Source organism: Eleutherodactylus coqui, chromosome 1, assembly GCF_035609145.1.
Source record: "Eleutherodactylus coqui strain aEleCoq1 chromosome 1, aEleCoq1.hap1, whole genome shotgun sequence".
In the NCBI taxonomy this organism is placed as follows: Eukaryota; Metazoa; Chordata; class Amphibia; order Anura; family Eleutherodactylidae; genus Eleutherodactylus; species Eleutherodactylus coqui.
In genome coordinates, this window is record NC_089837.1 from 217,976,095 (window position 1) to 218,000,754 (window position 24,660).

Sequence of the window (24,660 nt, forward strand, 5' to 3'; positions counted from 1 at the left end):
GTGAGCGGTGTCAGGCTCTGACTCGGTCCCAGCCTCCACTAAATTCACCCAATGTGCCGTCAGGGAGATATAGTGGCCCTGCCCGCCTGTGCTTGTCCACGTGTCCGTTGTTAAGTGGACCTTGCCTGTAAGCACGTTGGTGAGGGCGCGTACAATGTTGCGGGAGACGTGGTCGTGCAGGGCTGGGACGGCACATCGGGAAAAGTAGTGGCGACTGGGAACTGAGTAGCGCGGGGCCGCCGCCGCCATCATACCTTTGAAAGCCTCCGTTTCCACAACCCTATACGGCAGCATCTCCAGGCTGATAAATTTGGCTATGTGCACGTTTAACGCTTGAGCGTGTGGGTGTGTGGCCGCGTACTTGCGCTTGCGCTTCAACAGTTGCGCTAGCGACGGCTGGACGGTGCGCTGAGAGACATTGGTGGATGGGGCCGAGGACAGCGGAGGTGAGGGTGTGGGTGCAGGCCAGGAGACGGTAGTGCCTGTGTCCTGAGAGGGGGGTTGGATCTCAGTGGCAGGTTGGGGCACAGGGGGAGAGGCAGCAGTGCAAACCGGAGGCGGTGAACGGCCTTCGTCCCACCTTGTGGGGTGCTTGGCCATCATATGTCTGCACATGCTGGTGGTGGTGAGGCTGGTGGTGGTGGCTCCCCGGCTGATCTTGGCGCGACAAAGGTTGCACACCACTGTTCGTCGGTCGTCTGCACTCTCAGTGAAAAACTGCCACACCTTTGAGCACCTCGGCCTCTGCAGGATGGCATGGCGTGAGGGGGCGCTTTGGGAAACAGTTGGTGGATTATTCGGTCTGGCCCTGCCTCTACCCCTGGCCACCGCACTGCCTCTTCCAACCTGCCCTGCTGCTGCACTTGCCTCCCCCTCTGAAGACCTGTCCTCAGTAGGCGTATCAAACCAGGTGGGGTCAGTCACCTCATCGTCCTGCTGCTCTTCCTCCGAATCCTCTGTGCGCTCCTCCCTCGGACTTACTCCAATTACTACCACCTGAGTGATAGACAACTGTGTCTCATCGTCATCGTCCTTCTCACCCACTGAAAGCTCTTGAGACAGTTGCCGGAAGTCCCCAGCCTCATCCCCCGGATCCCGGGAACTTTCCATAGGTTGGGCATCGGTCACGACAAACTCCTCCAGTGGGAGAGGATTCGGAACCATTGCTGCCCATTCTGGGCAGGGGCCCGAGAACAGTTCCTGGAAGTCTGCCTGCTCCTCAGAATGTGTCATTGTAATGGAGTGAGGAGGCTGGGAGGAAGGAGGAGCAGCAGCCAGAGGATTCAGAATGGCAGCAGTGGACGGCGCAGAACTCTGGGTGTTCGATATATTGTTGGATGCACTTTCTGCCATCCATGACATGACATGCTCACACTGCTCATTTTCTAATAAAGGTCTACCGCGTGGACCCATTAATTGTGAGATGAATGTGGGGACGCCAGAAACGTGCCTCTCTCCTAATCCCGCAGCAGTCGGCTGCGATACACCTGGATCAGGAGCTCGGCCTGTGCCCACACCCTGACTTGGGCCTCCGCGTCCTCGCCCGCGTCCACGTCCTCTAGGCCTACCCCTACCCCTCAGCATGCTGTATTACCAGTAGTGCAGAAACAGAACGCTGTAATTAAATGTGCCGCTTATTGGCCTGTGGTTGGAGGCTGACTTCGCTTACGGAACGCACAGCAGAGCCAGGAAAGAATTTTGCGCAAGCCTGCTGTTACACTTAGCTGGCTGCGTATGAATTAGGACAACTACCCCCGGCAGAGACGCAGTACAGTCAGGACGGTCACAGGCAGTCCAAATAGATTTTTTTTCCCAAAGTTTTTTGGAAAAGCCCACTGCCTATATAGACTGTATATGTCTTTCACTGTCCCTGCCTCACCACCACTACTGGCCCTGGACTATGTAAAATTACTGCAGGACGCAATGCTCTGGACGCAATGCTCTGCACGGCCGATATACCAAAAAAAAAAAAAAGTGCAACACTGCAAAAAGCAGCCTCAGCAGTACTGCACACGGTCAGATGTGGCCCTAAGAAGGACCGTTGGGGTTCTCGAAGCATAAAATCAATCCTAACACTCTCCCTATAGCAGCTCCGGCATCAGCAGCACTTTCCCTGATCTCCGTCAGAATGCATCTGTGGCGAGCCGCGGGAGGGGCCAATTTATATACTCGGGTGGCACCTGATCTCGCCAGCCACTCACTGCAGGGGGGTGGTATAGGGCTTGAACGTCGCAGGGGGAAGTTGTAATGCCTTTCCTGTCTTTCTATTGGCCAGAAAAGCACGCTAACGTCTCAGAGATGAAAGTGAAAGTAACTCGAACATCGCGTGGTGCTCGCCTCTAGTAACGAGTATCTCGAACACGCTAATACTCGAACGAGTATCAAGCTCGGACGAGTACGTTCGCTTATCTCTAGTGTTTATATTTCAATTCGGACATTAAAGGAGGACAATATTGATGGTTGTAGGTAGTGTTGTATGGAGGTTGTGAGAAGTATACCACAATGTTCTGCTTTATTTTGTATCAGCAAACAAACATTTTAGAGCCCTACGGGAACTAAGATATAGCCTACTTGATTGTCTAGTGTCATACAATTTGTACCCATAGTCTAATGAGATGTAAATCCCACACTGGTTATAAAGACAATGTATAAGTAAATGCAATTAAAGTATCTGAAAAATAAAAAATCACAATAGCCTCCCACTATTAACATTTCCTAATAGGAATTCAGATCCAAGGATCTTACCTTGGAAAAACACTTTAACAGTCCAACTATGTGCAGAACTGACAAGATAAGAATAATATAAAACCAGTGGCTTAGTTGACTTAACAGAAAATTTAAGGGGTTTTCTGGGCAAAAACTGCAGATACGTTCAGGATCCCCAGCGATGAGCTAACCACTTGGTCCGCTGTTATTGGGAGCTTAAACAGCTATTATACTCTAACACTTCTACCTGAACACCTGGGATGGCCGTGGAAGTGTAAAAGCCACTTTAGCTCCCATTGATTTCAATGTGAGTGAAGCCAGCTTGGGTACTTTAGCTGCCACCCCCTATGACGCACATATGTCACTCTCTCTTCACTAAAAGTGGGCTGGGCAATCGTTGGGGATCCTGAGCGGTGGGTCCCTGTTGATAAATTGTTGATGAGCTATCCTGTGAATAGGTCAACAATAGTTTTTGCCAAGAAAAGGGCTAGAAATATAATCATATTTTAATTTATTAGACCTACTAAGCCACTATTTTGGTAGGTGAATATATTCACCAGTGTTTAATATATTTGCTGAATGTCAGTTTTAGAGCAGCCAAGATCTCTGCCCTCTGGATAACTTTGGGAAATTGAGAACTTTAGATAGCTCTAGTCAAATCATAATACTATTCAGATTTGGCTGGACTTGCTTTTTCACTAGAGGTTAGATAATATCGGTTTGGCTCTGTTCACATCTCTTTATTGGCACATCTTGGAAGTGTGCATCAGGAGTATTCCCCAGTGTATGACACTAAATAGTCACACATTAGCATACGATGGCTATTGGCCACAATCGTTAAGATAAATGTATACCATGCAGCATATAGTTTTTTTCTTTGCCATGGCACACTCTATAGGAAAACACAGTCTGCTGAGCCTTCTAACAAAGCCAAAAATATAAGCCAGTGTATGCCATTACAACAGAGCCTTAAAGGACATTCTTTGGGCCTCCATCGGGAGAATGGGGACCTAGGTTATATACACAGCATACTATGAACATAGAGCAAAAGTAAAATGTCAACAGATTCTTAGAACTTTATTTTCCAAAAAGTATCTGTATATATTCTATACAGTAAATAATATTAAGTGTGAGGTTTCCAATAGAATCTATGCTAGACCTTATGTTGCATTAAACAGTTCATTGCATTCTAAGTACTTAAAGGGGTTGTCCCGCGCCAAAACGGGGTTTTTTTTTTTTCAATAGCCCCCCCGTTCGGCGCGAGACAAACCCGATGCAGGCATAAAAAAAACAAACCGTCCAGTACTTACCCGAATCCCCGCGCTCCGGCGACTTCTGACTTACCTTGTGAAGATGGCCGTCGGGATCTTCACCCTCGGTGGACCGCAGGTCTTCTGTGCGGTCCATTGCCGATTCCAGCCTCCTGATTGGCTGGAATCGGCACACGTGACGGGGCGGAGCTACGAGGAGCCGCTCTCCGGCACGAGCGGCCCCATTCAGAAGGGAGAAGACCGGACTGCGCAAGCGCGTCTAATCGGGCGATTAGATGCTGAAGATTAGACGGCACCATGGAGACGGGGACGCTAGCAACGGAACAGGTAAGTGAATAACTTCTGTATGGCTCATAATTAATGCACAATGTACATTACAAAGTGCATTAATATGGCCATACAGAAGTGTATACCCCCACTTTGTTTCACGGGACAACCCCTTTAAGGTAATTAGATAGATAGATAGATAGATAGATAGATAGATAGATAGATAGATAGATAGATAGATAGATAGATAGATATAAAATGTTTCATAGTAGATTTGGGAGCTATATTTATTTCCTGAATGGTAAATGCTTCATTTCATGTACTACAGTTACAGATGCTGGCCATAGAGTAAAGCAGCTTGAAAAAGAAGCAGATCGTTTATTGGATAAACTGAAACCTATTAAAGAGCTTCAGGACAACCTGGGTAAAAATATCTCTCAGATTAAGGAGCTGATTAATCAAGCACGCAAACAAGCTAACTCTGTAAGTCCATTATATGGTAATATATTGTGTATAGAAAATTGACCCACTGGATTTTATCTTGTAAATTAAGTTGAAATGTACACTGTATATATTTATGGTTTGCAGGGCCTTCTGGGCTAGCTCCCATCCTTCGATCTGATAACCCATTATGGTCATTTGATCAGAGGATATTTTGGGGATGGGAATCTCAAAATTATTATGATGTATAAAGAATTGTAAAGAATTTGTAAAGGATCCATAGAAAAGGAAAGAAGGAACAATGCAATTGCAAGAAAAAGCGACACAACGATTGTGATTGGCTGAGTGCAGCGCTCGCTGAACCAATCACAGCACTCGCTTTGGTTTAGCAAGTGCTGCATTGATTGGCTGAGAGCAGCGCTCGCTGAACTAATAAGAGCTATCACTTCCTGGCGGAGGGATTTATGAATCCTGTGACCAGCAAGTGATGTTCTGTCGGCGATTGAGGACCGCAGGATGCATGGCAGACCTACGGAACCTCGGAGACCAGCAAGAGGGACCCGGACCGCGGCTGCTATGTAACATATATATATATATTTATATATATATTTTTTTTTTTTATGTAGTCTAGCCAGAGCTTATTTTTGGGGCAGGGCTTATATTTCAAGCCTTCCAGAAAATAGCCAAAAATCAGGGTAGGGCTTGTTTTACAGGCTAGGTCTTATTTTCAGGGAAAACAGGATAGATAGATAGATAGATAGATAGATAGATAGATAGATAGATAGATAGATAGATAGATATGAGATAGATAGACAGATAGATATGAGATAGATAGATTGATGTATAGATATGAGATAGATTGATGGATAGATAGATGATAGACAGATAGGCAGAGAGCTACGAATGCAACATGTTTGTATATTAAGTTCTTTCAGCATCATATTGCTCTGGCAGCAAAGGTGTTAATAATTATGTTTTGTATAATGAATCATAAATGACTCATGAAAGAAATTACAGCATGTATTTTTCCTCCCAAGGGCTTTTTTACTGTGTCTGAAGTAATGGAACCTCATTTCTCATGGTTTATAATGTCATCCAGCCACTGTAAATTATGTTATTTCCAGTTACAGTATTTATATCCATGCCTTTCATAGTCCATATGCAGGTTGCAAATTATCATAGGAGAGATTTTATTTTCCATACTTTCTCAATTTATTGGATATTAGCTCCTAATCATTCTGATCAGTTTCAAACATGTTATTTTTTACATCAGTCCTCTTAGTTATAATTCCCTATGTCAACCATTCCAATCAATTAAAACCCATTCATTTATTTTTACTGTATTTCATATTGTAACATATTTCTGAATTTATTAAAGAGTACCCCCAGATTACATGCACATGCCTTAAATTACACTTTAAGTCATCTGAGTAGACTATATAGTACTTAAGGCAGATCTGTTATCAGAATATGCTTCCCTTTTTAAGGGAAGCATATTTTAGTGACAGGTCTGCCTGCTGGTCTATAAATCATCGTACCATTTGTATGATCGCAAGCAAAAACTAATGCGGGGGACTTATTAATTCGCTATTAGAGATGAGTGAGTATACTCGTTAAGGCTAACTACTTGAGCGAGTAGTGCCTTAGCCGAGTATCCTCCCGTTCATCTCTAAAGATTCGGCTGCCAGCGCTGGTGAGAGGTGAGTTGCGGCGATGAGCAGGGGGGAGAGAGGGAGAGAGATATCTCCCCTCTGTTCCTCTCCGCTCTCCCCCGCCGCTCCCCACACCCCGCCAGCCCCCGAATGTTTAGAGACGAGCGGGAGGATACTCGGCTAAGGCACTACTCGCTCGAGTAGTTAGCCTTAGCGAGTTTACTCGCTCATCTCTATTCACTATATTCATGAGCCCAGTGATTCTCACTGATGGTTGACCACCTCTAATGTATTTTCCTATATACACAGCAGCCAATGAGGGGTAGGAGGAAGAAAGACCAGATGTGTGATTGGGGGAAAGCTTCTCATAAATATGATTACAAAAATAGTTGCCACCTTTCCCTGAATCCCTTTAAATAACAGGATTAATAAGGATTAATAACAACTTGGTGCTGGCTATTCAAATAATTGACACTAAACACACAAAAAGAATAGGAACAATTCCAGCACACAATCAGGCAGGCAATATTAAAATAAACTAATGGAAATATGGAAATTTAAAGTGCAAAAGTGTCATAGCAGCCATGTTCGCACAATACATTTTGCTATAATTGCCGCGGAGACCTGTGGTGTTTTTATACTTACCGCAGCAGCATTTCCGCCACATGTAAAAATACCGTAAATCAGCTTCATTTATGCTGCCACATGCAGAGTGGCCTCAGTAGTAATAGTGTCCCCCACAGTGCTCTCAATAGTAATAGTGACCCTCACAGTGGCTCCAGTAGTAAATGTGACCCCCGCAGTGCACTCAGAAGTAATAGTGTCCTCCACAGTAGCCTCAGTAGTAATAGTAACCCCCACAGTAGCCCTCAGTAGTAGTAGTGTCCTGCACAGTGGACTCAGTAGTAATAGTGTCCTACACAGTGGCTTCAATAGTAATAGTGTCCCCCACAGTAGCCCTCAGTAGTAATAGTGACCCCCACAGCAGCCCTCAGTATTAATAGCGACCCCCACAGTGGCCCTCAGTAGTAATAGTGACCTCCACAGTAGCCCTCAATAGTAATAGTGACCTCCACAGTAGCCCTCAGTAGTAATAGTGACCCCCACAGCAGCCCTCAGTATTAATAGCGACCCCCACAGTGGTCCTCAGTAGTAATCGTGACCTCCACAGTGGCCCTCAGTAGTAAGGGTGACCCCCACAGTAGTCCTCAGTAGTAATAGTGTCCCCCACAGTGGCCCTCAGTAGTAATAGTGACCCTCACAGTAGCCGTCAGTAGTAATACTGATTCCCACTGTAGCCCTCAGTAGTAAATGTGACCCCCACAGTGCACTCAGTAGTAATAGTGACCCCCACAGTGGCTCTCAGTAATAATAGTGACCCTCTACAGTAGCTCTCAGTAGTAATTGTGTCCTTCACAGTAGTCCTCAGTAGTAATAGTGAACCCCACAGTAGCTCTCAGTAGTAATAGTAACCCCACAGTGGCCCTCAGTAGTAATAGTGACCCCCACAAAAGTCCTCAATAGTAATAGTGTCCTCTATAGTGGCCCTTAGTGGTAATAGTGACCTCCACAGGGGCCTCAGTAATGATAGTGACCCCACAGTGGCCCTCATTAGTAACAGTGACCCCCGCAGTAGTAGTAGAGCCCCCATGAAACTAATATACTTACTTTCTTCCTGGTCTTCAGAGCCCTGCTGCTCCTCCTCTTCTTGGCGCTGCTCCAGGAGGAAGTGTGTGTGCCCGCAGCAGCGCCTCCTCCCTTCTCCTCTCCTCTTGCAGAACTAAAGAGAAGAGATAAGGGGAGGAGGGAGGAAGTTCCCAGATGCACACACTGCCGTCAGTGTGTACATCCGCCATAGTGCTGCAAAGTGATTATCGTCAGGGAGCTGCAGTACCCCAGCTGGTAATCACTATGGTTCTCAGACATCCCAAAAGTGGTACAAATGGCTGTGCCGTCAGGGTCTCGGTGGAAGGCAGGACACAGGTTCCCAAAGCGGGATTGTCCCGCCTAAATCGGGACGTCTGGTCACCTTACCTATAAGCACCATAACTTAGTTCATGGTGCTCATAGTCAGTGACAGATTCCCTTTAAGCACCACACTCCAGAATTAAGAGAAACTATTTTGATACGATACATTTTTGCTTTGCCAAGATCCTTTTAATGCTGGCTGATGATTGTCTCAGAAATTACAAGTTGAGTATCTCAGTACACAGTGAAAAGCAGGAAAGGCACATTTACTTGTATAGTCTCTCTGTTGGGTGCCACTTCAAAACATCTTTCAGGCATCTGAATATGATTTAAGTGAGAATATCTTATAAATATCACTAATCCTTAGAAAAAAATACTAAAATGAGCTACTTTGATCAATATTCTTGCAGCTAAAGGATACATGTGCAAAGATTTCCCAGGTGTGTGTGTGACAATTAACTTTGTTTGTCAGTGTTGTACTAAACTCTGGAAATGAAGACACAGAACATGTCACATGAAAGCTTCACGTTGATGTTACTTAGTTCCTGTAATGCTCATGTTGTTGTTTGTGCTTGCAGATCAAAGTTTCGGTATCATCTGGAGGGGACTGCATACGTACTTATAAACCTGACATTAAGAAAGGCAGATACAACACCATTATTTTAAATGTAAAAACAAGCACTCCTGACAATCTTCTATTCTATCTTGGCAGCAAGAAATTTGTAAGTAAATTAAATGTTTTTTAATAAATATGTAGATGCACAGGAGCTCTCTGCCACTGGTGATGGGGTTGGGAGGGAGTCAGAAAAGGTGGGACTGTAGTCTTTGGTAGCTGCTATTAGCCAAATGGTACAATATTTTATGCTTTTCGAGCTAATAGTACAGTGTGCTTGTCCCTATGATATCCAACTCTTAAAGAGGGCAGCACAGTATAATGATGGATCCAGTTTAAATAGATGACACCATGATATCATATTTTAGAAACCTAAGGATAGTTCAGCAGCAGCATACACGGGTGCCAAGATAGTGAAAAAAGACTTTTATTCCTCCATATAATTGACAGCAATGTTTCGATCACACAATGTGATCTTTTTAGCTTGAAACGTTGCTGCCAATTACATGGATGAATTAAAGACTTTTTTTACTATCTTGGCACCTGTGTATGCTGCTGCTGAACTATCCTTGGATTGGAACCTATTTTTTGGAACGAGGGTCCGGGTTCCACTATTCTGCGGCCTGTGCACTACCTTTGCTTGTCCCACCTGATTAGGGTGATATTGAGTCCTGCTGACTGCTGGATATATTTAAGAAACCTGATTTTTTCTTAGATCATGACCTTTTGCATACACTTTTCTTAGAAGTTGTTTGTTAAGATAGGCCCATGTGGGTAGCTTATGTGTTCATGGTCTCTTTATATAAGTAAAAATTCTGCAACCTGTAAGCATGTATGCTCTTCCTTTCACAGGTCTTTGAAAATTCCTTTTAAACCCCCATTCCCCCAGATTTTTCTCCTAAAAGCTCTCCAAGCACCATTTGTACCTCAATTGTGCATCCTATAACAACATCGCCCAAGAGATATAATATGTATGCAAAAGAAGTTCATTTTAATCGTGGGATATGTAATGGGGTTGTCAAGGATATAACATTAGTAGTTCTGCTCCCTGGTTCTGTTCTGTCAGTGCTGGGAGATCTGTTGGATATAGCCTGATTTATGATATAACATGCTGTGGCATATAACATGCTGTAAATGTTTGTGCTCTAGTTTTTCAGCATGTAACCGTTGCAATTTTGCCAACAAAGGCCCAAATTGCGACCTTTTTGGGCTTTCATGACAGGCATTGAAAAAGTAGGCAAAGCTTAACCTTAGAGTAATAACAGTAGAAAGATTGTAAGCTCACCTTATTCCAATGGCCTTTAAATCCACTGCTTCTTTGGAAGTGCATAGGTAACACCGGGGAGCTGCACGTCCCAGCAGCTGGAAACTTTCTCCATAACAAACAAGTAAGCCGGATTTCCCAGGGCAAAAGATTTATTTTCCTTTATTATTTTTGTCTATCACATAGTGGGGCACAAAGATAAAACTGCTAGATGCATTTCGGACGATAAACGTCTGTGAGAAAGGATGTGTTTGGGTGTGTTTGGGTGTGCACAGCCCATTAGATTTGCTATAATGTATGCCAGAAACTGGTGGGCATTAAAGCTGAAACCTATGCCAGCTCAGAGATGGCATAGGCTTCAGTCTGCTTCATGGAGATGACCCCAAACACTACAAATTTATTAAGAGATTTGCATCTCATTTATTTACTTAGACTAGCATATGAAATACTGGTCTGCGTAACTGTGCCCTACATATGCCTCACAGCTGTCAGATATGAATTTGAGGGTTGAAAAGACCTATAGGATGAAATAAAATACAATCTGCCCTCTCTGAAAAGGCATGCACATCTCATGTGGATAGTAGACAACAAGACTGCAGCTATGGAATAGAATCCCTCATACATACACAACTATATCAAAAATTGGCAGTATTGAACACCGCAAACTCATCCCATTCCTCATCTACCCTTAAACCCCTACTTGAAAAAAAGAGAGTTGGAATCTGATTGGCTGCTGGAGACAAATCAGATGCTTTCTGTTAGAACAATGTTTATGTATTTGGTCCAGTATATTTTACATCGTTATTTTATTTTATGATTGTTGTTAGAGATGAGCGAGTGCACTCGTCCGAGCTTGATGTTCGTTCGAGTATTAGGGTGTTCGAGATGCTCGTTACTCGAGGCGAGCACCACGCGATGTTCGAGTTACTTTCACTTTCGTCTCTGAGACATTAGCGCGCTTTTCTGGCCAATAGAAAGACATGGAAGGCATTACAACTTCCCCCTGCGACGTTCAAGCCCTATACCACCCCCCTGCAGTGAGTGGCTGGGGAGATCAGGTGACACCCGAGTATTAAAATCTGCCCCGCCCGCGGCTCGCCACAGATGCATTCTGACAGAGATCAGGGACAGTGCTGCTGATGCTGCTGCTGCTGTAGGGAGAGCGTTAGGAGTTATATTAGGCTTCAAGAACCCCAACGGTCCTTCTTAGTTCCACATCTGACCGTGTGCAGTACTGTTGAGGCTGCTGTGAGCAGTGTTGCACATTTTTTTTTTTTGTATATCGGGCGTGCAGAGCATTGCGTCCTCAGTCTGCAGTCATTGTACAGAGTACATGGCCAGTACTGGTGAGGCAGGGACAGTGGTACAGGGGAAGAGATATACAGGCTATATAGGCAGTGGGCTTTTTCAAAAAAATTGGGGAAAAATAGTATATTTGGGCTGTCTGTGACCGTCTTCAGTGTACTGCGTGTCTGCTGGGGGTAGTAGTCCTAATTAATACGCAGCTAAGCGTTACAGCAGGCTTGACTGCTTCTGCGCTGTGAATTCCACTAGCTGAGTCATACGCACCTACGTCACAGTGCAGGCGTGCGCAAAATTGTTTACTGGCTCTGCTATGCGTTCCGTAAGTTAAGTCAGCCTCCAACCACAGGCCAATAAGCGGCACATTTAATTACAGCGTTCTGTTTCTACTCTGCTCGTAATACACCATGCTGAGGGGTAGGGGTAGGCCTAGAGGACGTGGACGCGGGCGAGGACGCGGAGGCCCAAGTCAGGGTGTGGGCACAGGCCGAGCTCCTGATCCAGGTGTATCGCAGCCGACTGCTGCGGGATTAGGAGATAGGCAAATTTCAGGGGTCCCCAGATTCATCTCACAATTAATGGGTCCACGCGGTAGACCTTTATTAGAAAATGAGCAGTGTGAGCAGGTCCTGTCGTGGATGGCAGAAAGTGCATCCAGCAATCTATCGACCACACAGACTTCTACGCCGTCCACTGCTGCAACTCTGAATCCTCTGGCTGCTGCTCCTCCTTCCTCCCAGCCTCCTCACTCCATTACAATGACACATTCTGAGGAGCAGGCAGACTCCCAGGAACTGTTCTCGGGCTCCTGCCCAGAATAGGCAGCAATGGTTCCTCTCCCACTGCAGGAGTTTGTCGTGACCGATGCCCAACCTTTGGAAAGTTCCCGGAGTCCGGGGGATAAGGCTGGGGACTTCCGGCAACTGTCTCAAGAGCTTTCAGTGGGTGAGGAGGACGATGACGATGAGACACAGTTGTCTATCACTCAGGTAGTAGTAATTGTAGTAAGTCCGAGGGAGGAGCGCACAGAGGATTCGGAGGAAGAGCAGCTGAACGATGAGGTGACTGGCCCCACCTGGTTTGCTAAGCCTACTGAGGACAGGTCTTCAGAGGGGGAGGCAAGTGCAGCAGCAGGGCAGGTTGGAAGAGGCAGTGCAGTGGCCAGGGGTAGAGGCAGGGCCAGACCGAATAACCCACCAACTGTTTCCCAAAGCGCCCCCTCGTGCCATGCCACCCTGCAGAGGCCGAGGTGCTCAAAGGTGTGGCAGTTTTTCACTGAGAGTGCAGACGACCGGCGAACAGTGGTGTGCAACCTTTATCGCGCCAAGATCAGCCGGGGTGCCACCACCACCAGCCTCACCACCACCAGCATGCGCAGGCATATGATATCCAAGCACCCCACAAGGTGGGACAAAGGCCGTTCACCGCCTCCGCTTTGCACCACTGCTGCTCCCCCTGTGCTCCAACCTGTCACTGAGATCCAACCCCCCTCTCAGGACACAGGCACGACCGTCTCCCGGCCTGCACCCACACGCTCACCTCCGCTGTCCTCGGCCCCATCCAACAATGTCTCTCAGTGCAGCGTCCAGCCGTCGCTAGCGCAAGTGTTGGAGCGCAAGCGCAAGTACACCGCCAAGCACCCACACGCTCAAGCGTTAAACATGCACATAGCCAAATTGATCAGCCTGGAGATGCTGCCGTATAGGCTTGTGGAAACGGAGGCCTTCAAAAACAGGATGGTGGCGGCGGCCCCGTGCTACTCGGTACCCAGTCGCCACTACTTTTCCCAATGTGCCGTCCCAGCCCTGCACGACCACGTCTCCCGCAACATTGTACGCGCCCTCACCAACGCGGTTACTACCAAGGTCCACTTAACAACGGACACGTGGACAAGCACAGGTGGGCAGGGCCACTATATCTCCCTGACGGCACATTGGGTGAATTTAGTGGAGGCTGGGACCGAGTCAGAGCCTGGGACCGCTCACGTCCTACCCACCCCCAGAATTGCGGGCCCCAGCTCAGTGCTGGTATCTGCGGCGGTGTATGCTTCCTCCACTAAACCACCCTCCTCCTCCTCCGCAACCTCTGTCTTGCAATCAAGATGTGTCAGCAGCAGCATGTCGCCAGCAGTCGGTGTCGCGCGGCGTGGCAGCACAGCGGTGGGCAAGCGTCAGCAGACCGTGCTGAAACTACTCAGCTTAGGAGAGAAGAGGCACACGGCCCACGAACTGCTGCAGAGTCTGACAGAGCAGACCGACCGCTGGCTTTCGCCGCTGAGCCTCCAACCGGGCATGGTCGTGTGTGACAACGGCCGTAACCTGGTGGCGGCTCTGCAGCCTCACGCACGTGCCATGCCTGGCCCACGTCTTTAATATGGTGGTTCAGCGCTTTCTGAAAAGCTATCCACGCTTGTCAGACCTGCTTGGAAAGGTGCGCCGGCTTTGCGCACATTTCCGCAAGTCCAACACGGATGCTGCCACCCTGCGGACCCTGCAACATTGGTTTAATCTGCCAGTGCACCGACTGCTGTGCGACGTGCCCACATGGTGGAACTCTACGCTCCACATGTTGGCCAGGCTCTATGAGCAGCGTAGAGCTATAGTGGAATACCAACTCCAACATGGGCGGCGTAGTGGGAGTCAGCCTCCTCAATTCTTTACAGAAGAGTGGGCCTGGTTGGCAGACATCTGCCAGGTCCTTGGAAACTTTGAGGAGTCTACCCAGATGGTGAGCGGCGATGCTGCAATCATTAGCGTCACCATTCCTCTGCTATGCCTCTTGAGAAGTTCCCTGCAAAGCATAAAGGCAGACACTTTGCGCTCGGAAACGGAGGCGGGGGAAGACAGTATGTCGCTGGATAGTCAGAGCACCCTCATGTCTATATCTCAGCTCGTTGAGGAGGAGGAGGGGGAGGAGCATGAGGAGGAGGGGGAAGAGACAGCTTGGCCCACTGCTGAGGGTACCCATGCTGCTTGCCTGTCATCCTTTCAGCGTGTATGGCCTGAGGAGGAGCAGGATCCTGAAAGTGATCTTCCTAGTGAGGACAGCCATGTGTTGCATACAGGTACCCTGGCACACATGGCTGACTTCATGTTAGGATGCCTTTCTCGTGACCGTTGCATTACACGCATTCTGGCCACTACGGATTACTGGGTGTACATACTGCTCGACCCACGGTATAAGGAGAACCTTTCCACTCTCATACCCGAAGAGGAAAGGGGTTCGAGAGTGATGCTATACCACAGGACCCTGGTGGTCAAATTGATGGTAAACTTCCCATCCAACAGCGCTAGTGGCAGAAGGCGCAGTTCCGAGGGCCAGGTAGCAGGGGAGGCGCGGAGATCAGGCAGCATGTACAGCGCAGGCAGGGGAACACTCTCCAAGGCCTTTGACAGCTTTATGGCTCCCCAGCAAGACTGTGTCACCGCTCCCCAGTCAAGGCTGAGTCGGCGGGAGCACTGTAAAAGGATGGTGAGGGAGTACGTAGCCGATCGCATGACCGTCCTCCGTGACGCCTCTGCCCCCTACAACTACTGGGTGTCGAAGCTGGACACGTGGCCTGAACTCGCGCTGTATGCCCTGGAGGTGCTTGCTTGTCCTGCGGCTAGCGTCTTGTCAGAGAGAGTGTTTAGTGCGGCTGGGGGAATCATCACGGATAAGCGTACCCGCCTGTCAACCGACAATGCCGACAGGCTTACACTCATAAAGATGAACAAAGCCTGGATTTCCCCAGACTTCTCTTCTCCACCAGCGGACAGCAGCGGTACCTAAACAATACGTAGGCTGCACCCACGGATGGAAGCATCGTTCTCTATCACCATAAAAAACGTGGACCTTTTAGCTTCATCAATCTGTGTATTATATTCATCGTCCTCCTCCTGCTCCTCCCCCTGAAACCTGATGTAATCACGCCGAACGGGCAATTTTTCTTAGGCCCACAAGGCTTAGTCATATTACTTTAGTAAACAATGTTTATACGTTTCAATTCTCATTAAAGCGTTGAAACTTGCATCTGAACCAATTTTTATTTTAACTGGGCTGCCTCCAGGCCTAGTTACAAATTAAGCCACAGTACGCTAAGCGATTAATGGGTTTCACCTGCCCTCTTGGTTGGGCATGGGCAATTTTTCTGAGGTACATTAGTACTGTTGGTACACCAATTTTTTTGGGCCCTCGCCTACAGTGTAATCCTAGTAATTTTTATGGGCTTCGCCTGCACTCATGGTACAGCAAGGTGTGTGGGGTTGGCCTACACTTTTGCTACATAAACATATTACTAGTCTGACTGGGGCATGCACTGTGGGCCGAAGCACACCTGTATTGTATGTGACGTTAGCTCTGCTGAGCAGGGCACTGCAATGGGATATATTTGTGTACCGCCGGTGGTTTCCAGGGAGCCACCCATGCTGTGGGTCCACAGGGACTTCACATTAGGGATTTGTACCTGCCAGTGTCTATGTATTAAAAACCCCGGTTTGACTGGGGCATGCAGTGTGGGCCGAAGACCACCTGCATTTAATCAGACGTTACCTCAGCTCTGATGGGCAATGCAATGGGATATATTTATGTGCCGCCGGTGGCTTCCTGGGACCCACCCATGCTGTCGGTCCACACGGAGTTGTAACTGCATGTGTCTACTTCTAAAGAACCCCAGTCTGACTGGGGCATGCAGTGTGGGCCGAAGCCCACCTGCATTAAACCTGACGTTACCTCAGCTGTGATGGGCAATGCAATGGGGTATATTTATGTACCGCCGGTGGGTTCCAGGGAGCCACCCATGCTGTGGGTCTACAGGGACTTCACATTAGGGATTTGTACCTGCCAGTGTCTATTTATAATAAACCCCAGTCTGACTGGGGCATGCAGACACCTTGACAGAATGAATAGTGTGTGGCACATGGGTTCCCCATTGCTATGCCCACGTGTGCAGCTCCTGATGGAGGTGGCACAGGATTGGATTTCTCATTGCTTCTGTACAGCATTGAGGGCTATCGTCCCGCCCCTTTTAAAGAGGGTCGCTGCCTAGCCGTGCCAACCCTCTGCAGTGTGTGCCTGCGGTTCCTCCTCATGGCAGACGCACTTATAAATAGACATGAGGGTGGTGTGGCTATGAGGCCAGCGTGTGGCATGAGTGCAGCTGAAGGCTGCGCAGGGACACTTTGGTGTGCGCTGTGGACACTGGGTCGTGCGGGGGGGTTGGGCAGCATGTTAATCCAGGAGAAGTGGCAGCGGAGTGTCATGCAGGCAGTGATTGTGCTTTGTTGGAGGTAGTGTGGTGCTTAGCTAAGGTATGCCTTGCCAATGAGGGTTTTTCAGAAGTTAAAATTGTTGGGAGGGGGGGCACTCTTGCCGCTATTGTGGCTTAATAGTGGGACCTGGGAACTTGAGATGCAGCCCAACATGTAGCCCCTCGCCTGCCCTATCCGTTTCTGTGTCGTTCCCATCACTTTCTTGAATTGCCCAGATTTTCACAAATGAAAACCTTAGAGAGCATCGGCGATATACAAAAATGCTCGAGTCGCCCATTGACTTCAATGAGGTTCATTAGTGGAAACGAACCCTCGAGCATCGCGAAAAGTTCGTCTCGAGTAACGAGCACCCGAGCATTTTGGTGCTCGCTCATCTCTAATTGTTGTCCATTAAAACTATATACTAAAAATGGATAACCATTTTAATTTAACTTACTGGCTTTTAAAAAAGTCTTAGTGTTAAACAAAATTAAAGCATGTACTGACAGTGATTATTCTGCACCTAAAGCTGTACCCGTATTTATATAGGAATATTGATTGCATCTGTGTTTAAATATATTTAGTGTAGAAATGCTCTTACTTTCCAGATAAGGGTTTTAGTTACAAAAACTACATAAACACTTCATTGGTCGCCACGATAAAACAGTCTAAATATCTCTATTAATACAATTGGAATATGGAGATTCTTTAGAAACGTGGATTAAACTAAAGGAATGTACTATGAAAAAAGTAATTTCCTTATCTATAAATTTATATGAGAATGTATGTCATTCATAAACTATATTATTAAAGGGTTATGCTGTTACTGTTTCTAGACGGACTTCCTAGCAATTGAAATGAGGAAAGGAAAAGTGAACTTCTTATGGGATGTAGGATCAGGAGTTGGACGGGTTGAATATCCTGACCTAAACATCAATGATGATTCTTGGTATAGAGTGGAAGCTTCACGGTAAGTATAGCAAATACTGTAAAATACTAACCCCGTGTAACAAATAATAGAGCTCAAACTTTCAGATCTGAGAAATAAATTAAAAAAATAAATAAATTTACTATATATATATATATATATATATATATATATATATATATATATATATATATATATATGGTTAAAGGGGTTTTACAAAGTCAGAAGAATATGCTCTCTTTCTGTAACAGTGCCATACCTGTCTATGGGTTATGTCTGGTATTCCAGCTGCGCTCTATTGACATGAATGGGACAGAGCTGCAATACCATACACAACCTGTGGACAGGTGTGGTATTGTTTTAGGGAGAAAACTGCCATATTGTGTAGATAAACCCTTGTATAACCCCTTCAAGCTATTATGTATAGGTCTGACCACTAGATTTCTATACTTACCAGCAATGTTCTCAATCCCTCTAGTTGCTATCATTCCCAAACCTAAGAATATGAATACTGTAGTCCAAGTACTGGTCCAATTGTGTTGTACAATTCCTTTTGTCTTTTAATATTGCAAAAGTTGATACATTGATAATGAAGAAAGTAATGTAATATGATTTCAATTTTTTGTCCACTTCTTAATTTGGTTAAACTGTAACCATCTAACACCATATATGTGGAATCTAGCTAATCTATTTTGACAAGAAATACATTATACTTTATAATCAGGTACTCGCTAAGGACAATGCTCGCTCGAGCAATTGTCCTTAGCGAGTATGCTCGCTCATCTCTAGTGGTCATCTATTCAGGGCTAGCTTTATAATAAATAAGTTTCTTGGCCAGAGGCAAAGTAGGGCCGTCCTTGTTGTCCATTTTCACTTTTAATTCAATATCATACTATGCTTTTATAGTGCCCAAAAATGCCAAGATAGTACTGCTCTATACAGCTAACACAATCCAACATTTTATTAATCAAATTATATGCAGTATCCAAATAATATTTCAGGAACCCATTCAGGATTGCCCATACACTTTTTGATGGCAGCCATTAAGGGGCTTTTTTCTGATGCAGTCATCTTTTTATGGTCTCCCATGCCATGGGGAGTGGGTGCTCAACTGTTGGATAACAGCCTGGCTCTTGCTCAAACGGTGTGGACTGGAGAACCTGCCGATCCTCGCTGTTTAACCCTTCACATGCCGCAGTTAATGTGATCATGGCATGTAAAGAGCTGATAGAGGAAGGGGGCTCCCTCTGTCTCCCAGCAGACCATGACCCTCAAGGTTTTTCATTCGAGGTGGATAGAAGGCTCAGTGTCTGGTTGAGCTTCAATGGTATTTTGCATCAGTATTTGTCAAAACTTGGAATGGTTCCACAATATGAAAAAGTAGTGCAAAACAAAAAATCTCACCTCGTTTAGTCCATATGTGTTCACTGCATATAAACTTCAGATGAAGGAGGATTAATACTCACGTCCGAAAAAGCCACTCGATCAGGTGGTCTATATCATGAAAAAACATCCAAGGAGACGGGAACTCGGACTTTCAGTGAATAAAAAACTCCTTTTTATTAGAAAATGTGCTCTATACGATCATTACCATGGAGGACGTGTTTCAGCTCGGTCTGAGCCTTGATCACCTCATGAGTTTAAGGTGAGCTTTGTATATAGCTCTTGTATAAACACAAGCAGTTGTCTCACCAAACTAGTAACCAACAAAGGTTTTTTCTTAACAGCAACAATTATTTAAAAATCTCAGTCAGACGTAGTGTTCCTACTGGAAACGCACTTCAGTCATGCCCACGTACCAAAGGATAGCAAACAAAATCCATCGCAGCATACAATGTATATGAAACGCAATCTTTATTCCTCCATACTTCAATAAAATTGCGACGTTTCGACTAAATGCTGGTCTTTATCAAGTTCAAGAAGATATTTATTTATAAAAGGAACTATTGATCACGCAAAAATTTCCAAAAATCTATGTTCCAAACCAAAAACAAATGTCTTGGCTACACAATACCATTTAAAAATTCATGGAACTAGCACAGGGTTTAATTGTAATAGGAGGAGATTGGAATTTAGCACTAGACGCTTCACTTGACACCACCACACTTGTGCCTACAATCTCCCAGAGACAGCTGAATCATCTAGAATATATCCTGATATCAGAATATCATCTAAAAGATACATGGAGGGTGCTCAATCCTGAAACCAAATATTATACATATTTCCCACATATTCACTCCTCACTTCACAGGATTGACTACCTGTTCATCCCTCAAAGATGTATACATGTGGTCTCTGGTGCAGATGTGGACTCAATTACAATATCAGGCCATGCTCCAATTTCACTGCAAATTTCAATTCAGGGCCTCCCTGCCAGAGATTGGACCTGGCAACTCAACTCAACACTCATTGAAGATGAGAAGAACAAAACCCTACTAGCTGGAAAACTAGAGGAATTCTTTCAATTAAATGACAGACCAGAAAGCTCCATTCCAATAATTTGGGAAACACATAAAGCATTCATTAGGGGTGAGTTTATTGCTTTAGGATCAAGAATTAAAAAGCAGAGAGAACTAAAAATTAATTCTATATTATCCCAGATCTCTAGTGCAGAGAACCTATATAAGAGAACCATGAAACCTGACTTATTACCCGATCTTAAGAAACTTAGAAACAAATTAAAGACCTATTAAATGTGAAGGCAGCTAAAACATTTCATATCTCTAAATTAAAAATATATGCACATGGAGACAAAGGATTGAAAGCCATGACCAGACTGATCAAAAAGCAAAGAGAAAGCACCTTTTTCAAAAAACTTAAACCCCTCTTTAAGGGCGCCCACCCACTGGCGATTTTTTTTTCTTTGCGTTTTGCGTTTTTTCTCAAGAGCAATTAGAATTGAATGTACTCCTGTTCACTGGCGTTTTTTTTTGCGGTGCGTTGCGATTTTTAACATAGGAACTGTCAGTTGCATATGTGTCCTTATTTTTCTCCTAATGCACCCATGAATGTAAATGGAAATTAATGGAAAAGGCGCGAAAACGCCGCAAAAAACGCACGGAAAACGCGGCAAAAACGCGCCGAAAACGCTGCGTTTTTCACGCACGACAATCGCAAACGCCAGTGGGTGGGCGCCCTAAGGGTGAAGTCACACGAACGTATATCGGCTCGGTTTTCATGCCGAGCCGATATACGTTGTCCTCGTGTGCAGGGGGGGAGGATGGAAGAGCCAGGAGCAGGAACTGAGCTCCCGCCCCCCTTTCTGCCTCCTCTCCGCCCCTCTGCACTATTTGCAATGGGGAGAGGTGGGACGGGGCGGGGCTAATTCTCAGAACTTGCGTATCCCATTCTGTGTTGCCTCTTCCAGGTCTTTCAACCTGTAGTTTTACAACCTGCATTGCTAATTTGAGATGCTCTCAATAAAATAAGATTAATTAAAAAGAAAAAAAAAAGTCCCATTCTCTAGATCGGCAGGGGTCTCAGCAATGAGCCCTTCACCGATCAGCAAGTTTTCCTCTATCCTTGTAACCACTTTAAACTTTCTTTTGAGTTATCATAGTCATGGGGGAACATTGACTATTTTATCACTATACAGCACATATAAAGTTCATATTCAGGGGATTGCTATTAGGATGAATTCTCAGAAAGCTGCATTTCATATGTCTAATAGGTTTATTTATTCTGCATTTGACCATCACTCAAGCCGCACATGTACGAGTAGTTTTTGTCTCTGACATCTATTTAATGGTGTGTTATCGTACTTGCACATTTGCATCAAGGCTTTACGCTGTGAAATGTTCTTATGGGCTTTTCATCATTCCCACATGCCACAAAAGCTAACACAATATATGGATGGGATAAATGTAGAGAAGTGATAGACGTCTATATATAACAAAGTACAAATATATCGGAGCTGAGTTAGTGCTTTGCAACAACTTATTGAAGAAACATTTATGTAGAGTCAAGAAATCCATACATATTGTACACATTGCATCAAATTTAGAGATACAATGAATTTTGCATGGTGTCACTAGGCATATTAGGGACATTTCTCTTCTTTGTGCCACCTCATGACCAAATGATTGTTTTTTCATCTTGCTATAGGGGTCCCCTTTCATAGACTCTACAATAAGGCCACAGAAGCAACCAGACATTAGCTTAGACATTGATTTGAATCTTGTGTACAGCTTAATAATGAAATTCAAGTAAAAGATAATGTGAAGTAACTATAAGGGCTCAGTCATACGGGTGCCGATCCGCCCGTGTTCCTGCATGATAAGATGGCCGCACTGCAGGTGCGGACGACTCTCCGCGCCGCCTGAAAAAAGAGCTCCATTGCCAGCCATGTGTTTTTTCTTCCAGCAGTGCGGAGAGTCGTCCGCACCTGCAGTGCGGCCGTCTTAGGGCTCAGTCACACGGGCGCCGATCCGCCCTTATCGTGCAGGAACACGGGCGGATCAGCACCCGTGTGACTGAGCCCCAAGGCCTCCCTCACACATAAATGCAGCAAACGATTTAATTCGCAGCACTTTGCCGCATTTTACTTTCGTTTTGGCCGGCTTCTAGCACTCTTCATCACTGATGAGTAGCGCTAAACATCAAGAAATAGAACAGACTCCGCTCGAAAATCGTGGCACTGAAAAGTGCCGTGATCGAGCGGCTGTCTGAGGCTGTGTGAGAGGCTTCATAGAAAACAATCAAAGCCTCTGACAGCATTTAGTGCTGCGCTGAAAGCACAGCTCTAAACACTGAAAAGAATGTCCATGTGAGGCAGGCCTTAGTGTCATACAATATATATTTAACACACACCCAAAAATGTTTAAAAAAAACTAAATAATCATATTTTGCTTATCGTAGGCTAGGCCATAATGGATACATATAGTACAGAGTTTTTCAGAATGAATACTTACTCATATCTTTTGTGTTTTCTTACAGGTCAGGAATCAATGGGACAATTTCAGTGGTGTCACTAGATGGTCCTAAAGCCAGTATTGTGCCAAGTTTATACAGCTCTACTTCACAACCTGGTTATACCATTCTGGATGTTGATGCAAATGCCCAATTGTTTGTTGGTGGTTTGACTGAAAAAGTTAAAGTGAGTTATATGTTATATATTAAATATAGGTAAAACTGCAGGAAGTAGAAAATAATGATAAACTAAATATTTATAAGGGGTTGCAAAAATCACTGATATAAGTATAATATATGCTGCAACTTCTGGTTCTCAAGATCATGCGACCCTCTCTGAGGGCAGTATAAAGTAATGACCGACATACTGATTTCAGTGGTAGAATACTTGCTACTTGTGTAAATATGCTCTGATCTTCAGGAACTTACAGCGTATGTGTTGTAGGGTGATGCCAGAGCTGTCAGGCAGGAGTCTGATGTATTCATGAGATGCAGGCTCCTCCCATCGACCAAGAGCTGACTGAAAGATCTCTTCTATTACTGTGCACATAGGGAAAGCTGTCACTTAGCGGTTGAGAACCTGCGTCTCATGAATTCATTGGACTCCTGCCTCACAGAGTTGGCATTGCATTACTACAAATAAACTAGAAGTTCTACAAAAGAATAAGTACATTCATGGATAAATGTCATCCCACTACTTTATGCTGCAATCAGACAGATTTACTTTAAAGGCGCTCTCTAGTTGTAAACTACCGTTGGCCTAGCTGCAGGATAGGCCACCAATAGCAGATCCGTAGATGTCTGATCAGCTGTTCACCAAACCACCAAATTCATGTAGTGTGCTGACTTATGCAGGAAGCGGACTGCGTAGTTCTCACTGTAGTGGCCAAGCTTGGTAATACAGGCAAAGTTCCCATTGAAGTGAATGACCTGCAATACTAAGCCTGACTACTGCAGTGGATCTTGTCTTTTAAATTAGTACTCATTCAGATGGCAGTATTTGGCAGTAATTGACATCAAACTTGTAAGGCACTATCAGGATTGTCTCCAAAACACAGAAGGGTTACAAAGTTTCCCTTTATAGATTTTATGTCTGCAGGTTTCACTCTTGGCTTTGGCTTACAAATACTACAGCACATTACTAACCAATATTCCATCTAAATGAGGCCTTCATTTTGGAGCTGATCTGGGGTCTGAATTATTTTACCTGTCTTGCCTTGAGTCTGAATTAAGTATCTCATCTGAGGCTTGAACATATTTAAGGCTCTTGTCTGGGGTTTGATGTACCTCATCCTGTAATTTCTGCTTATGTAATTGTTGTATCATTACCCCAGAATGCTTTGATCATTTGTCAGGTTAACCTGGAAGTTTCATGAAAAGTTGTGTTTTATTTTTGTTTGGCCGGTAACTGTGCCCTAAACCTAATTTTCACATGAATCTGAAAAAACGATTGTTTCAAGAGGGGAATTCAAGAGTTTGCTATGAGGCCTAGTGTGTTTTTGGTATACCCTTTATATGATGCCCTTACTTATACGAGATGATGTCTGCATTGTATCTTTGTAAACCATCTGTAAACATAGCTGACCCCCTACAATACTTTTATTGCCATTGACAGAAACCTGATGCTGTTAAAACAACAACATTTTCCGGCTGCATGGGAGAAACGTTTCTCGATAGTAAACCAATAGGACTATGGAATTATAGAGACAGAGAAGGTGACTGCAAAGGATGCAGTGTCAGGTAATTTACAATATGTTACACTGTGATATTGCCATAACAATCCTGGATGGTAATGAAGAATATGACGCATTATTGTGTATACTGTAGTGATAGAAAGCATGTTATGATGATGCAAATATAGATATACAGAGGCTTAATGCACAAAGCGTATTCTAAATCCATTTGGGGGTATACTATACACAATACTGTAAATACATAAGAAATCCTCCATAGCCTCTTATTATTTCATACTAAAAGCCAATGTAAACAAGAAGTAGTTTTGATTTTATTCTTAGACTCTGTGTGAAAAAAAATGTTGCATGCACCAATGCAAGCTGTACTACTGGGTATTCTCCCCTTGAAGATTTTTTTGTCTAAGGGAGAATACAGTGC

General features: G+C 45.0%; 1 protein-coding gene across 7 annotated transcripts in view; it reads left to right on the top strand.

The window, feature by feature from the left end:
* Window positions 1-24,660, top strand: part of LAMA2 (laminin subunit alpha 2) — an 834,596-nt gene that overhangs the window by 707,649 nt on the left and 102,287 nt on the right. For all 7 annotated transcript variants that reach the window (XM_066605535.1, XM_066605537.1, XM_066605536.1 and 4 more), the window contains 5 exons: window positions 4,573-4,727; window positions 8,884-9,027; window positions 17,549-17,682; window positions 22,576-22,735; window positions 24,164-24,288. In XM_066605535.1, the coding sequence (XP_066461632.1) occupies window positions 4,573-4,727; window positions 8,884-9,027; window positions 17,549-17,682; window positions 22,576-22,735; window positions 24,164-24,288 (718 nt within the window). The remainder of the gene's footprint in view (window positions 1-4,572; window positions 4,728-8,883; window positions 9,028-17,548; window positions 17,683-22,575; window positions 22,736-24,163; window positions 24,289-24,660) is intronic.